The sequence below is a fragment of the Strongylocentrotus purpuratus genome, unplaced genomic scaffold, assembly GCF_000002235.5.
Source record: "Strongylocentrotus purpuratus isolate Spur 01 unplaced genomic scaffold, Spur_5.0 spur5_scaffold_1, whole genome shotgun sequence".
Taxonomy (NCBI): Eukaryota; Metazoa; Echinodermata; class Echinoidea; order Camarodonta; family Strongylocentrotidae; genus Strongylocentrotus; species Strongylocentrotus purpuratus.
Window position 1 is genome coordinate 45866764 of NW_022145594.1, and position 13455 is coordinate 45880218.

Genomic DNA, 13455 nt, shown 5'->3' on the forward strand with positions numbered 1-13455 from the left:
TAGGTATTTTTATTGATTGTGAATTAAAATGGAATGTACACACCGATGAATTATGTAAAAAGGTTGGAAAAATGATTAGTGTCTTAGGAAGGTTGCGTAACTATGTTAATGAGACTGGGTTAAAACTTGTATATAATGCCGCAATAATGCCACATTTTGATTATGGTGACGTGTTATGGCATTCGGGCACTAAGTCTCAAGTAGACGTGTTACAAAAATTACAGAACAGGGCAGGTAGAATTATTCTTAAATATAAATTATCTGAACATAAACCAATCCGAGAAATTCATAATATTTTAAATTGGGAAATGTTAGAAAAGAGACAAGTTAGGCACAGTTATACTTTGATGTATAAAATATTTCACGATTTGGCACCTGTATATTTGAAAGAGAAGTTCATTGTTAAGACTACTAACTATGTCCTTAGAAGTACCAATTTAGTTTTGCCTAAACCGAAAACATAGAATTGTAAGCGTGTGTTTCTGTATAGCGGAAGTAAATTGTATAATGGATTGTCTATGCACATTCGACAATCAAGAAGTTTGGCTATATTTAATAAAGAAATACAAAGTTTAGTTTGAAATGTTATGACAGAGATAATATACACTGGAGGACTTGGAAAGGGGTAGCGGGAGGGGTTGGCAGTATCGAGAGGGTGTCGGGGGGGGGGGGGGGTGGTGAGGTTAGGGAGAACGATAAGGGGGGGTGGGGGGTAGTGTATTGGTAAATTACTTTGATTTTTATAAAAAAATTGATATTGTATGTAAATTAATATGATTTTTGCTTTTGGACCCCATGGAAGAACAGGACCATTTTGAAAATGGTTCTGAAATGGGCTATCCAACCGTTTGTCTATACTTTACACATTTACTTACTTTCTTATCGTTTGAAATGTGTTTTATATGTATGTTTTTTTAAACTTGTATGTATATATGGATTTCGGAAATAAAAACAAACAAACAAACATGGTCACCTTCTTAGGTTTTTTTTTTTTCTTAAATTAAAAACAAACAAACAAACATCAAAAATTACAAGGGGGGTTGCTCCAAACTACACACATAAAAAAAACGGCAGGGGGGGTTCAACCCCCCCCCCCCTCCCTGCGTACGCGCTTGGGTGATGATAATGATGATGGTGGTGATGATAATGATGTTGATGATGATGGTGATGATGATGGTGATGATAATGACGGTGATGACGATGGTGATGATGATAACACTGTTGATGATGATGGTGTTGGTGATGGTGATGATGATGGCGATGACGGTGACGGCGATGATGATGATGAAGATGATGATGATCATATTCATGATAGGAAATGATACTGCATGATGGTGGTGATGATGATGATACGATTTGCAATACGTCATGTACCCAGGATTAATTGTTTTTCTACATTAAACATGTATACCAAAACTCTCAATTCGTTGCTGAAATTTTATTTTAAAAAGAAGAAACATTAGTCATACATATTTTAAAATAAAGTTAAATACAAAGAATAAATAATTAGATCAGCTTACCCTTTTTTTGCATCTGGCTCGAGTTTTGGTCGGTTAATTGGTACTGGATGGTTATTTGGTACTGGATGATTAACATGGAAAAATTGAACTTGTTTACAATATGATGAGTTTAATAAAAGTATGCATAATTTTAAATGATTACTTTCAGTTTTCTTGGACCTTCGGGTATACTAATCTGTGTGGTTTCCATAAGGTAGGCGATGGACGTGAACGCTACGTCGTTATAGTACTGTTTTGAGAGTGAATGCTTTATTTTAAACCTGGTTTCCACTTTAAAAAAGTGATTCGTAATATGAAAACAAGATAAGACAAGGAAGATGATATTTTGTTGATTTGTTCATAACGGAGGAATTGTCTTTTGGTTGCCACAATGGAACAATAAACAATACGACTTTGTATAATTACCTCAACGTGAACTTAATTGGGAAGATGAACAAAATAATGTTGGACGTTATCTTTATCATTTCCTTACGACAAGAAACTAGATTTGATATTTTCAGGATTGACTGCTACACTACATCCAAGATGGCTACCAAAACTCTCAATTCGTTGCTGAAATATTATCAAGAGAAAAGAAGAAACATTAGTCATACTTTTTTTTTAAATAAATTTAAAAATAAAGAAGAAATAAGTAGAGAATACAATCATGACAATAAACAGTATGTCATACAGGGGCGTACGCAGGGGGTGTTTTGGGGGTTAAACCCCCCCCCCCCCTTTGGTATTTTTATGTGTGTAAACCCACCTAAAAAAAAAAACTAAAACCCCCTCCTTTTTTACTTCTTTTAATTATTAAAAAAATATATATATATATATATTATGCCCACGGCTAACCTAAAAAAGGTGACCTTACCCCTCCCCACCCCCCCCCCCCCCCAACGAAGAAAAATGTTAAATTTTCAAATTTCGAGACCAAAAAAAATGATAAGAAATTTGGCTCAGTCTTCGTAAAGTTACAAGCACTGTACACAGAAAGATGTATATGGGACTACGCACATGCACGTGCGCGACACGTGCATTCATCTCTTACACACCAATAGATAAACTAATTTAAAAAATATATCAATTAGTAGGCGGTTTCCCGGCAAAAATGTTATCATCATGTATTAGTCAAAACATACTCTTTCACATGATTGGTAATAAGAGCTTCCATTTCATTTTTTGAAATTATAGGGCGTTTCCAATACTGATCTTTATCTTTAAGCATGGACCTAATAAGCTTACCCCTATTTACAACTGGGTCGAGTTTTCTTTGGTTAATTGGTACTGGATGATAAACATGGAAAATAAACTTGTTTACATAATCACATTATGTCTTATTCATTCTAGTTATAATGTTTTCTGACTGTTTTCAAGACAATATCATATGTTTCGATCATACTTCTATGTACCTTGATGTATCATGGCAATTTTTAGGGAAAAGCAATCAAAGCAACGATGGCTGAATTTTAGAAAACTTAAAGAAAAATAATTTTGAACCCGGGCCATTTGTTGTCTTCTTCTTATTTCTTCATTACCTGTGACCTTTTCTTTTTCTTTTTAAATATATATTCTCTCTTTCTCTCTCTCTCCCCTTTCTCGTTCTCTTTCTCTCTCTCTCACACCCTCAGTCCATTTAACTTTCAAACTCATTAATGATCTAAGACATTATTTTTCTCCCCATTCCAAATTTATCAAACGTATTATATTTGGCCTATGTTGCAAAAATCGTTCATATTTCTCTCACTGCACGATTACAGACTGCTTCATCTTACATATTACTGACTATGATTAGAATAACAGCTACCAAACAGATGATTTTTTTTTTTAAAGACAAGTAATTCATGTATATTTGTTCAAACACTTATAACACACAAAACATATGTTCAATGACTTCGAAAGGGAAAGTATTTTCTTCAAATATCTTAATATAATTGTTTTTCGAGTTACAAATCAAGGTGACACGTACTTGAAGAAAAAAAATCTTACAAGAAAATTTAAAACGTAATGACTTCTGATAAAAACAGAAAGGGGCTTTCAAAGAATAACACGAACCTTACATTGAAATACCCAAGCTACAAATACATTTGCATATTATAACATCTTCCAATACATTTGGAGAAAAATGCAAATAAATGAGCAAATAAAGAGAAGAAAAAATCTGACTGTTGTTTGCTTGGCAGCGGTATTATGATTTAAACTAACGTTTTTTAGATAATTAAAAAAGATTCAGGTGTAGAACTACACATTTTGTGCTCGAATCAGTTCAATGAAGTGTCTCTTGAAATGCATTTACACTACCACTCTCAAATTAAGGGGGAAAAGCAAAAAACAAGTTTGGCCCAAATTCACAAAGGAGGTTTGTCGACAAACCTAGGTTAAAGTGCGTGTTATGACGCGTTTCGATGCGTTTCAGACCAAGGTTCAGAAAAACCTTGGTCTGAAACGCGTCAAAACGCGTCATAATTATGACGCACACAAACCTAGGATTGTCGACAAAACTTCTTTGTGAATTCGGGCATGCCTGTTTGACCTTTATTCCAAGGCAAGACAAGTGCATTTTCAGATATTCTAATGTCGATTAGTGTTTAAATGTATACTTTGAGGTAGTTTAAGGCATTAATGGAATGTAATATGAACGAGGATTCATTTCATTTTTTATTCCAAAGTACACAGAATGAATGAAATTTCAAAAATACATTTCTAATATTTACATGTAGGGCAAGGGAAGACGATATGTAGAGATAGCATCCACTGTACGTGGCACTGACAAAAAGGGGCAGCGTTTCATGAAACCATCAACTAACAAGTTCGCCGAAAAAAAACATTAAAACGAATGAATAATCCGCTTTTCAGTGGGGTATCGGTGAGAATAACGGTTTCGTGGAAACGATGCAAGGTTTTTCCATTTTAATGAGGCACATCATGTGAATATAAATTGTTTCGATAGGACTATTACCCCCAATGACAGTGATTCCCTCTGGAAAATTACCCCTGAGGACAATTACCCCCCCCCCCCCCCCCCCCCCGAAAAAATCTTCTCTCGTTTAAAACAACTTACTATCAGGTTGGACTTTCCCTTTGAATAGAGGGGGGAATTGTCCGGGGGGGGGTTCCAATAGGAGGAGGTATCCTCGGGGGTGAATGTCCTTAGTGGGGGGGGGGGTAATTTTCCGGGGCTTATTGTCCTGGGGGGGGTATTTCTCCGGGGACAATTTTTCGGGGTAGATTGTCCAGGGGGTAAATGTCCTGATACGATATAAATTATTTACACGTGTCAAATGCCATCCCATCGCTCCGACCCGTCCGGGGAGCCATTTTTTCTTCTTTCCCAAACAGGTTTGCCAATGCTAATATATCCAGTCATCTGATTGGCTGATTTGTTGTTTCTTTCTCCAAGCGAACCAATCACATCATGATGGTAAGAAACAGAGCCATCTACACACAGAGTTTGGCCAACTTGGTTTTCACTTGATCACTTTGTTGGTATACCACTCTTTTTTTTTTTGCTTGACAAACAAAGCAGTATTCGCAATTCATGTGCCAAACTCGAACCGGACTGGCCAAACTCTCCTTATCTACTGGCTCTCTTATAATACGAAATCTGGAATCACGCCATCTGTGACTAGCACCAGGTAAGGGGGAGGGGGGGGGGGGGCTGCGAAATCAAAATTGGAGAGATTACTCCTCAAATAAAATCGGTCAGATTCTAGACTAATATACCACCACTGGCAAAAATTCAAGTGTCTTTATTTGTTATACATTGTATACATATACAAGTGTATATTATTTTCAGTCGGGATAAATTGGTGATATCAAACAGATTTCATCAAGAAAACACTCGCTCACTTTAAAAATTTTTAAGAAACATAGATGACATTAATTTAATTGACGTAAAGTTCGTATCTTTCCACTGTACACTTCAATGTGACAAGGCCATAGAGCTTAAATCATCAATGTCTGACAATTAAGTCGATTCAGTTTATATTTTGAATTTTTATTTGTCCTTGGTATCATCACTCCGTGACGTTTTTTTAAGATCCTCGTCGTCCAAATCGTCATCAACTTCATCTTCCTCGTCAAATTCGAGTTTGCCATCGTCTTCGTCGTCAGCGTCAGCGTCGAACGGATGTACAGAATCTCGAGTGAGTTTCTTCTGTTTCATCCTCCTGTTCTGAAACCACGTCTTCACCTGACATGAAGACAATAGAGAGAGAGATAGAAAAAGAGAAAGGTGGGCAGAGAGAGATCGAGAGAGAGTGAAAGAGGGGGAGGAGAGAGAGAGAAGAGAGGAGACATAATTCTTGTTATTAAACGGTTTGTCTATTTTACCGCCTTCCTCACGTCAAACCATCTGTTGTACAAAATAAAATGATAATAAATAAATATGTAAAGAGAACCGGAGAGAGGGGAGAGGGGTAGAGAGAAAGAGAGAGAGAGAGAGAGAGAGAAATCAGCGCTAAACCCACTCCAAACAGGTGGCCAAGGAAAGATAAACGAGAGGATAAACGGTCCATTTTCATCGAATTACCGAGGCTCTTGAGTGCCATACGGTGGTCGCATTATGTAATCAAGAGAGGCATTAAATGATAAGAAAGAATTCTGGAGGATTAGGCATGTCACCAAGGTGATCTACTCAGGCCTGATGTAAAGATGATGTTTGTTCCGTATGTCAATTAAATAATCTGTTCTTTTACATGGTTCATCCTGTGTTTGAGAGTCAGCAGTTTTCGTCAACATTTTGGACTTTTCTTATAAAGTCGTTACACCCAGATTTTGGTCCTTTCCCATCTTAACCCCCCCCCCCCCCTCTCTCTCTTATTTTCTCTCCTCTCATCTCCCTCGAACTCCCTCTCACTCCCCCTTCCTTCCATCCGGTGAATTGGGGTGGGGGGGGGGGGGGGGTGGGGGGATATTGACTTTATATTTGCCGATTGACATCGACAGAGTAGCCAGAAATTTCCCAAACAAGCAACACAATTTATTTAGTAAGTATGCCAATAAGGGGTCGACGTGATATTCAAATTTGCCAAGTATAACCCCAAAGCTGATAAACAACAGAGACTTTGAAAAAAGTAATATAATAAATATCAATACTTTTTTCATATTTGCCGACAAAAGCTCTGAAAATGTGAGTATAAAAGTTTTTAGAAAATATTTTTAAAATTATGAAAATAATACAATAACAAATGAGAAATAAAGCGATTCAAAGTAGAGATAGTTACCTGTCCTTCGGTAAGAAATAGCACATTGGCCAGCTCGACTCGCTCTTGGGTAGAAAGATATTGCTGGTGAACGAAGCGGGCTTCGAGACCCCGGATCTGGTACTCGTTGAACACGGTTCGGGCTTTACGACGTCGGCAGTACCGCATGGAGGAGTAGTGGTGATGGTCGGGTTCGAATGGAGACGGTATGCTGTAACCGGCTAGATCGTGAAGTAGAAAGTGGGGAACGAAATAGGCAATGGTTGAACGTCTGAGTTTTAAAATGGCGACTCTATGTGAGGGTTATTGTGAGATAAAATTCAAATAAAATAATGATAGATTGGGAAAGTTGCCACCCTATAAATGGCCAACAAGCTATCAAAGATAGATTGATATATGGTTGGGTGGGTTGATATTTAGATTATGGATGGATATAGATAAACAGATAGATAGATAGATAGGTATATAAAGATATATATGGATAATGATGTATGGATGGATAGATATATAGATCGACAGACAGAAAGAAAGATTGACAGATACAAACTAGATAGAGCACTTGATGGCAAGATTGTAATGCATTGCATAGCTTATTCACAAGGTCCCAGTAACACTGCATAGGGCATTCCCTAATTAATTGTAATAATCAGAATAATTGAATTTTTGAAAAAAAATATGAGCAGCGTAACTGAGCATTAAACTACGGCTGCCTCATCAAATTTGTAGTTGTTATTCTTTTTTTTTTGTGGTGGTAGATTATAGGGGGCACCATGAATTAATTTGGGAATGTGCCCCTCCCTGGCTACATAGCTCTTTTTCAAGAGGTGGTCTAAAACAAGCGAGTCTAGAAGTAGAGTGTCATAATTGATTTGAAAAAGTACATGGAATAGGAAATATAGCCGTTCTAAAGATAACTGTTCATTAAATCATCGTAAGACGTAAACCGAAAGGTCATTGGCATCAAGCGAATAAAGCTAACATCTTGGCTATAAATAAAAGACTATCGATTCAACAATGGCCGAATCGAAGAGTGGAGGAGATTAGTGAGATATGGGCGGAAGTCATTGTAAGCTAGATGTCATCTTGGAAAAAGGGGGTGTTGACGTTCCTATAAGACAGTTATTCACTTACGCACCCCAATTCCGTTGTTAATCAATAAATTCTTTGTAAAAGACAGCCGATTAAAGGATAAGGGCCCCCGTTTTTTGTTTGGAGACAATACTTTAGCGAGGGCAGGAAAGTGAGACCGTTATGCTTGTCCGATCAGAACGTTTTAACTAGTTAACAATGATAGATTAAGGGCTTATCTGGAGATAATCCAATTTGACGATTAGAGCTGATATTGATCGAATGTCAAGGAACGCGTAGGACAGAAGAGGAAATGGATAGGGGGGGGGAATCGAAATGACAAATGTAGTTGGCATTCCAGAATTCTGGAAAATGAAAGGCAAACCAATGGTATTTCGCTACTTAAAGGTAAAGACCAGTTATGGTCATGCGATTGCATTGTGAAAGAAACGTTGTGGAATCGATCAGAAAAGGTTGATCATCTAGCATCTAGCATCTGCAAGATTCTGGAATCATCAAAATGATAAGAAATTTGGCCCATTCTTCGTAAAGTTACAAGCACTATACACAGAAAGATGTATATGGGACTACCCTATATCTCTCACAGACCATGAGAGAAACAAATTTACCAAATATATGAATTAGTAGGCGGTTTCCCGGCAATTTTTTTATCATCATGTATTAGTCAAAACATATTCTTTCACATGATTGGTAATGAGAGCTTCCATTTCATTTTTTTGAAATTGGGGCTTTTCCAATACTGGTCTTTACCTGTAAGTAAAAATAAAACTAGTACCAACAGCATTATAAGCAACGCAACGGTTGTTAGGCAACTCGGGTAATCGTTTATGGATGGTTAACCTGATTCTAACCATTTTTTCATTCGAAAATAGAAGAGCATAAATTACATTGTATAACATTCCACTGGTAGTTCGGTTCTTAGTAATACATTGATTGTATCCCTCGAGAGATGAGAGTTATTCTTGCACTAGAATCTTTCAAAAGCAACTCATTTTTGCTATTTTGCTTTTAGTTGATCTGATTTTTTATCATCAGTTTATGTATATTCTTGTTTTGCACTAGTGCGCCTTGAGCATTTCAGTTTTAAGTAGTTGGCGCGTTAATTTGTTATAATAAAGGAAGAAACAGAAAAAGAGTTTCATCAACTTAGTATTTGTCTTGTATTTCTCTGGCATTTTCGCTAAAGGATAAATGGATTTGGATCTTGATGTAATATGTCGAAATCACGGGGGGGGGGGGGTAGTCAAATTTCCCTGGCATTTTCGCTACAGGATAATCACGGGGGGGGGGGGGTAAGGGGGGGGGGTAGTCAAAATTTGACTACCCCCTCCCGTGATTTCGACATATTACATCAAGATCCAAATCCATTTATCCTTTAGCGAAAATGCCAGAGAAATACAAGAAGGCGAGAGGATTAAATATTTGTCCCTCTACTTTAGATCAACAAACACACAACGAAAATTGTAAAGCTTAATTCATATTAATTGTTGTCGACTGTCGTTAAACATGACAACGACAGCATTTAAAACAGGTGAATAAACAAAATATACATTTACAAAATGCGAATGCATATATACAAAATAAAACAGACATTCAATATAAATGCATTTACGTAAATATATCAAACAAGTCAATAGAGCATACCTGGTGTTAATAAGAAATACGGTTGCTGGCTCATCTGTTCTTCAGCACAATGGCAGTTGAAGGGGTGCACCTTCCCCGGCATCCCGGGGCAGAGGGATGGAGGAACACCGGCCCGTGGTAATGGAACCGGTACTGGTCCAATATGTGATTGATGATGATGATGGGTTGGGTCGACGAAGTGTTGCTGAAAAGGTTGCGTGTCGTGATGGTGGTAGAAGGCAGAGGCCGTCGCAAGTTGTTGCTGGTATAGTAACTGTTGCTGATGTTGTTGCCATAACAACGTATTATGCCACTTATCAGCGGGCATTGAAACGCCGCCATTCTCCACTGCTGCTCTCTCCTCCCCATCAGACTTATCTGAGAAATTCCTCTTCAATTTCTTCCTATCTTGAGATGGAGGCGATGGCGATCTGCAGGTCTTCTTGGTTATTTCAACGCCTCCAGTAGGCCTAACAGAGGTATGTTCTGCATCCTCACGATGAGAATGTGGGGACAAAATCTTCTCAATGGAGAACGCAGCATCGTACTCGTGTGATGCCTTCCCGTTACCATGGTTACCAGGTATCTTCTCCGAAGCCTGGTTCGTTCTCGGCACTTTACGAATGACAAAGCTCTCCCTTCCATCCCCTATATTTCGCTTTTGGGGTGCAAGTGTCAACCTATGGCTGTTTGTTGATCCTCCCTGCCTTTCATCATGTATATTTTGTACACTCTCTGTTGGGCCTGACATGATTTTAACTGCACAAAGTTGCAAAGTAGGCCTAACAACGTTTAAATTTACGACGTCTGCTAGCCAAGGTGCCAAATTTAAAAGATATGACAACGAACAGCGAGGCGAATCTAAGTCTGAACTTCCTGAAGTAATATATTTTGAGTTAAAAGCGTCTTATTAGCAAAAATCAGACGTGTTCAATTAAAGAAAACTATCTACGTCTTGTGCTGATTACTCACGAAGTCAATTCGCCTCCTGAAACAAAAAATGGCTGGAACAAAGATGAAGTATGGCTGATGTTGTATCTGGCTGAAGCATGAAAGCAGAAGAGTGCACGGGGAAAGTGCCAAGCATGCGTGCATGGTCAGAAAGCGGGGCAGTGGCCTAAGCTCTGTGTATTGGCGATTACGTAACGTTATCCCGAAATTTGGATTTACCAGGCCGTTAGGGTCGTTATCCCGTAAATCTGTGAAAACATTCGACCAGGGGGGCTACTCGCTGTAATTGGACTGATTAACAGGTCTGCGTTGTTACGATGATGATGCTATCTTGCTTTCTCGGCTTTCCCCATCTCCCTTTACAACTTTTTGCAAAATAATGTCTCCCATCTTACATATACTACTGTCCCCCAGGAGATCGCTCTCCTCTTTTTAAAATTGGCTTACAGTATTCTTATCTTTATAACTTCTGCTGATTCCATTTTCTCATGCAATATTATACTGAAACCGGAATTGTTTATCTCTTGTCAAACTTCACATTCTTCAAGTGGATGACTTCCATCATCATCAGCCATGACTTCCGTTGCCTCGGGCATGCGCATGAGTCTTTTGAGATACAGTGGACATGCTACAATCATGAACCACCGGCATCATAATCATCGTCTTCATCAAAAATCTCGCGGCTATCCGAAGAGAGAGAGAGAGAGAGAGAGAGAGAGGGGGGACTGGGAGGAAGAAAGAGAGACAGGGCGGACATAAAAGTTCTTTCGAATCATGCCAAATAACCCCCCCCCCCCTCTCCCCTTGCCCTTACAAAAAAATCAATCAATCAAACAGTCAATCAGTAAAAAGATAAATAAATGAATAAATAAGGAAAATTGCACATCATTACAAAACCAAAACACCGTATTACTACAAGTGGTCAGAATGTTATTGACAAATTGGCAAAACAAAAATCGAACATTTGAGACGTTCCGCTTCGGTCCTTATCTCGTTATAAGGGCTCAACTAATTAGAGCCTCTGACCCAAATCTTTTTCTGGTCCAGGAACTTGCACGAAAAGGACTGGACTGAGGGTTCAACGTACTATCAGACCAGGACGCTATAATAATTAGTTACCCTCGTTAAAAGATGGATGATAATAACTGGTGCTTTTACGGATCGAACAGTGTCATGAATGGTTGAGTCGTTGGAGGTGAAAAGAAAAGTAAGCTCGTTATCTCGAGTGGCAATGGATAACGAACAAGGGCGGTTATGTTTTAACGAGCGGACACAAAATAATAGGTGGTATCGATTTGAGAAGTGCTTTCTGTAACACTAAACATGACAAAACATTTCTGAGCAAAACAAATAGAAACGGAAAAATAAAAACAGATGAAAGGAGAAGGTGACAATGCCGATACTTGGCAGGATTTAGTTTTTATATCTTGAGATCTTTCTACATTCTAATTATAATAATATAATAATAACAACTAAAGCGCTTACCACCGTAGTATGGCTCTAGCCAAAATGAGGGTGAGCGCTTGACAAACAGGGAGAGGGGTGGGGTGAAGGACGACCTAGCTGCCATTTTTGTGCATGTTTTTGTTGCCTATTTTTGCCCCTGCCGCTAGGCCACTGTTGAGAATTCAAAAGTGTTTTTTTTTCTCATGTAAAAACATAATACAAAAATAATTATATCTCAAAAAATATGCAATGAAACGACAAATATAATGGAAAAAGCACGAGAAAAGAGGAACTAACTTGAAGCAGAGCTTGTTGAAGTGTTAGTTCCTCAGATGCTGGTGTAATGAAAAAAAGTTATGGTGTAAGTGTTAGTTCCTCAGATGCTGGTGTAATGAAAAGAGTCATGGTGTAATGATGATGATGATGTCGACACTATAACTGTATAAGCATAGACCTAACCCAAATAAGAGAATGTTTCTTTTGCTATCCTCTCCATTCTTTGAAAAGTGAAAAAGGGGTAAATAGAGAGATATGTAGAGAGAGATAATTAGAGAAGGAGGGAGAGAGACAGGAAGAGAGTGGGAGAGAAGAGAGAAAAAAGAGGAAGAGAGGGAGAGAGAGGGAGGGAGAGAGAGAGAGAGAGAGAGAGAGAGAGAAAAAAAAACAGAGATAGGGAGGGAGAAAGATGGGGGAAGAAACTTCAAATTTGCTGGTACTTGTGATCAGATGCAATGCTTTTTTTTAATTTTCAAGAAGATTCAGTCATCTTTTAAAAGTGACTTCATGATTCATACTGTCGCATGCCGAATTTTCGAAAAGGAGCTTTAAAAAAGAACTTTTTAATTGTCTGAGTGTACTAGGCTCTCTCTCTCTCTCTCTCTCTCTCTCTATCTCTCCCTCTTTTTTCTCTCTATCTCTCTCTCTCTCTCCCCTCTCTCTATCTTTCTCTCTCTCTCTATCTCCCCCTCTCTTTCTCTCTCTCTCTCTCTTTCTCTTTCTCTCTCTATCTCTCTCTAAGAATAATAAAAAGAGCAAAAAGGTTTTATATATATATATTTCTCTCTCTTCATTTACCCCCTGTTCCAGTATTCTTCTCTGATATGTCGTGGACAGCTTTTGTCATACTTTTTGGTAGGGGTGCATGAGGTACATTTATTTAGCTTATCTAGACCTGTATTCTGAGTTTGAGTTTGAGTTTGAGTTTGAAGTTTATTATCCAAAACAAAAAGTACATCAATATAACAATCAAATGTGAATGATTAATTAACATTGAAAGGATAAATGGGACCAGAAAATAGCATTTAATGCTAATCGTGTCTAGTACCACTAACACACAAAAGTATCACAGCAATAAATGAGAATGTAATGAATAAATATGAATAACTCGTGAATTCATACCTAAGCTACAAACTATTCTACATCTAGGGTAAATGTGTTCTGTGCTTATATACAAAGCTTTGGTATTTTACACTAAATAAAAGATGAAGAATTATATAACAAAATATTTACAAAAAGGCAAGAGCCTTGGTTCTAAGTTATAAACAACTATTCTATTAACATTTGTGATATAAGAGTTCTACGAAAGCAAGACACTGATGCTTTCTCCCGTACAGAAAGGGGTAGATCATTCCAATAGCGTGTGC

The 13455-nt window shown here is 38.0% G+C and overlaps 1 protein-coding gene across 1 annotated transcript; it reads right to left on the reverse strand.

The window, feature by feature from the left end:
* Positions 1–5364: 5364 nt before the first annotated feature.
* LOC105445441 (homeobox protein Hmx-like) lies at positions 5365–10166 on the reverse strand. The gene is made up of 3 exons (XM_030978838.1): positions 9437–10166; positions 6725–6924; positions 5365–5691 (listed from the first exon to the last, which is right to left on the reverse strand). The coding sequence occupies exons 1-3, from the start codon at positions 10164–10166 to the stop codon at positions 5497–5499; spliced, it is 1125 nt and encodes a 374-aa protein (XP_030834698.1). The 3' UTR covers positions 5365–5496.
* Between the last annotated feature and the right edge of the window lie 3289 nt (positions 10167–13455).